Genomic DNA, 3057 nt, shown 5'->3' with positions numbered 1-3057 from the left:
ACAAAAGCTCATAAAACTTCACACCATTCTCATCCACCACCCTAAATAATCCCAATTAAATTATTTTCCACTCAAATTATTTTCTAAAATATTAATAAATATAAAAATCCAAAACATCATAATCGCGTCATGGTTGTTGATACGCTATTAACATTGCGATTATTCTTGATCATCGGTAACATGCTCCATTTATAAATATTATAAACAATTAATTGAAAATTTCGGTTTTTCTTAAAAATTAATCTAAAAAATAAACATAAATAAAACACCAATGTTTTCCGATGCAAATTTAAAAGGTTGAACAAAACCACCTCAAACTTCTGCGATCATATATTGGATTACTATTATTGTACTTGTAACATTTTTTGTATTGTAATAAGAAACGATGTACAATGAGCGGTTTCAACGAATACAATTATATAGTATTAATGTGAAGTATCGAGATTACGTATTACACACGGTGATTCGTTTCTCGTTTTACTGAATTACATCCATTTGTGATTTTATCCGATGCAGTTTCTAATCGCCCATGGACATCTGATTTGGTACTTATTTACGTACAACAAAATCTGCTTTTGAATGAATTGTTCACAGATGTAGGATCGAAACAGCCTGTGACAAGATGTCTTCTGCCAGGATACTGTAAGTTTTCTCTGTTGGATGGAAAGAATCCCAGAACACGTGTTTCGATGGATCGCGACAGATGGGGGTCAAGGGGGTGCACAGTATTGATGCCTCCAGCAAACCGGTTCCGCAGCAACCTCTCCTCACTTCTTCAAAGCCTTCCACACATTAATTAATTTATAAACTGTTAGGAAGTTCTGCACATAAACGCCCCCAAATATATTCAAGCATTAAGGGATAAGAAAGAGCGAGAATATTACCATATTTTTTGGGATTCGTTATCATGTCAAGCAGCTTATCATATATGTCAATATAAGCCATTTTAAGACCAGGAAATGCGGGTTTCAAAGTCTCTAGTAAGGCTGCAGCTTTTTGATTAAATGACATCGCCACATCATTAAACTCATCAACGCACGTGTTACCGAGCAAGTTGTGCAGAGTAATTTGTGAAGGCAAACATCCAAAAGGAGGAAGCCCGATTAGGCCAAATAGGGTGGCCCCTTCGCTGTAAATACCCTGTCATAAACTCATTTGGTATTCACAGCTATATTAGCGCAAGGTTCTCAGCAGTAATTTATCTATTCATTATCATAAAAAGGATTAGATCAAATCCTAATAATTATCAATCAAGTAATTATCAATTTTCCTAAAAAGGATTTGATCAAATCCTATAGAAATTTTGATACAAACAGATCAACATAGTGTTTATCACTTCTCGTAAAGTCTAAATATAGATATATACCCGTCCACATGAAATATCATCGTTAATGTAAAGTCAATATGATCACCTCGATAAATCTTGAGAGAGAGGTGAGAAGATGATCCTGGAATTCTGTAACATTATAGTCTGCTCTAGTAATGGGATTGATGTAATAAGTATTGGTGAAGTCATCGGATCCGGTACTTAGCAGAAACAAGGCTCCTGATATTATCTCGCTGGCATTCTCCCCGCCTACCATATTTACAAGCCGCTGTCGATAAAGCTTGAAATTCTCCAATTGGTGTCCCAGAGTTAGAACATTCTGCATGAATTCAAAATTATATTTCAGCTATGAAATGCTTTTCTATATATCTGTGTCCTGTGTAGCATAACATATAAAACATGTACTAACCATGGTATGCGAGGTAGTATCATCGTATCCAGAAGCAGCAGAAGCAAAACTGGCTCCCCTAAGAATTAGTGGTCCTCGGAATTCAGGATCCAAAGATGCGTGCACTATATCTGGAAGGCCTGCCAATCCGGCTGTATACAGAGCGAAAAATTAAACATAAACATTATTACCAACAGATAATAGGAGTACTAGAATTGGAAGATTTAAAGCTAAACATTTTACCAATGGATAATAACAATCCTAGAATTGTGATCATTATACATAAAAGTGTGCCGGATCAATTAGAAGCACTTGTAAAAGAAACCTACTATGAATTCCTCTCACCATCTATGCAAACCAAGCCATCATATATTTTCTTTCTACATTAAAATATAAAGTGAAAAGAGGGGGACAGTGGACTTACAGAGTATATCTGTTACTAATTTTCCGTTTGTAAATCGACCAGTGGGTTTATGATCAATGAAATCTCTCCCATATGGAGGAAAGTTAGCCTTTGCAAGAGTTACAAGTTCATTGTTATTGCCAGGGTCTACAGTAGAATCTCCAAAGAAGTAGATGGCTGGCACCAAAGGCTTTGTGGCCCTTGTCTGTGTGTTGGTTAAATTTCGCAGACGTAATGCCAGGAAAATACTCAGACATGTAATAAATATACAAACAATAAGACGCCCCTCCATAGCTGATACTTTGTCTGAATTGCTATGGCACGGCCACGTTAAAAACAGCGTGATGGGTTTGCATCGGGCAGTTGACGATAGCGATGAGTTACTTGCCTGCGTAACCTGGCACAGGATGTAATTTGCCTGACGGATAGATTTTGACGGGGTCAATTTGCTTAGCCAATGGAATTAATTCTTCATGTTATGATTATTTTTGTATTAGAGTGTGTTTACATCGAAGTTAATTTATCAATGGAACAATAATGTGTTAAATAATGGGAGGCCATCAATTCTGTGAGATTGGGTTGATTTTTATGATGCTGTCAGAAATCGTAATGTGAGACAGAAGATGGTCATATTTAATCTTCTATGAAAAATAGAAACAGACTTCTTAAATATCACGTGGGCTTCCCTCTGTATGAAACTCGTAACGTGGACATAGCAACCTAATCCATTTCAAAGTTGACAAGATGCCTTCAAAAATATTTCACGCGAAAATATATTTATATCGGGTTCTTGACCGTTTCTTTCGGATTCGGTGGTTGAAGGAGAATGAACAACTAATGCTTTGCCGATGAGTATCTGCTGACTTTTTTTTATTATTTTTCATTAAGGTTCTAGATTGATTCTTATGTTCAAATATGTTCGGTATGTTCGGAATATTA

At 36.1% G+C, this 3057-nt stretch overlaps 1 protein-coding gene across 1 annotated transcript; it reads right to left on the bottom strand.

The window, feature by feature from the left end:
* Positions 1–518: 518 nt before the first annotated feature.
* On the bottom strand, positions 519–2410 carry LOC149260825 (GDSL esterase/lipase At5g03810-like). Its single transcript, XM_089380767.1, has 5 exons — positions 2140–2410; positions 1737–1867; positions 1413–1646; positions 885–1140; positions 519–782 (listed from the first exon to the last, which is right to left on the bottom strand). Exons 1-5 carry the CDS (start codon positions 2408–2410, stop codon positions 589–591), a joined length of 1086 nt encoding a protein of 361 aa, XP_089236893.1. The 3' UTR covers positions 519–588.
* Positions 2411–3057: the final 647 nt, after the last annotated feature.

The sequence above is a fragment of the Pinus tabuliformis genome, chromosome 6 (genome assembly GCF_031772625.1).
Source record: "Pinus tabuliformis cultivar Carrire ecotype Pingquan chromosome 6, CPIR1, whole genome shotgun sequence".
Classification (NCBI taxonomy): Eukaryota; Viridiplantae; Streptophyta; class Pinopsida; order Pinales; family Pinaceae; genus Pinus; species Pinus tabuliformis.
This window is presented reverse-complemented; position numbering and strand designations above follow the sequence as displayed.

What these genes read in the sequence shown, in the direction of transcription:
- LOC149260825 (XM_089380767.1), bottom strand. Translation starts at nt 2,410, where the DNA reads ATGGAGGGGCGTCTTATTGTTTGTATATTTATTACATGTCTGAGTATT. An exon ending in ATACTACCTCGCATACCATG is followed by an intron (nt 1,647 to 1,736) that starts GTTAGTACATGT and finishes GAATTCATGCAG; the next exon opens with AATGTTCTAACTCTGGGACA. An exon ending in AACGAATCCCAAAAAATATG is followed by an intron (nt 783 to 884) that starts GTAATATTCTCG and finishes AATGTGTGGAAG; the next exon opens with GCTTTGAAGAAGTGAGGAGA.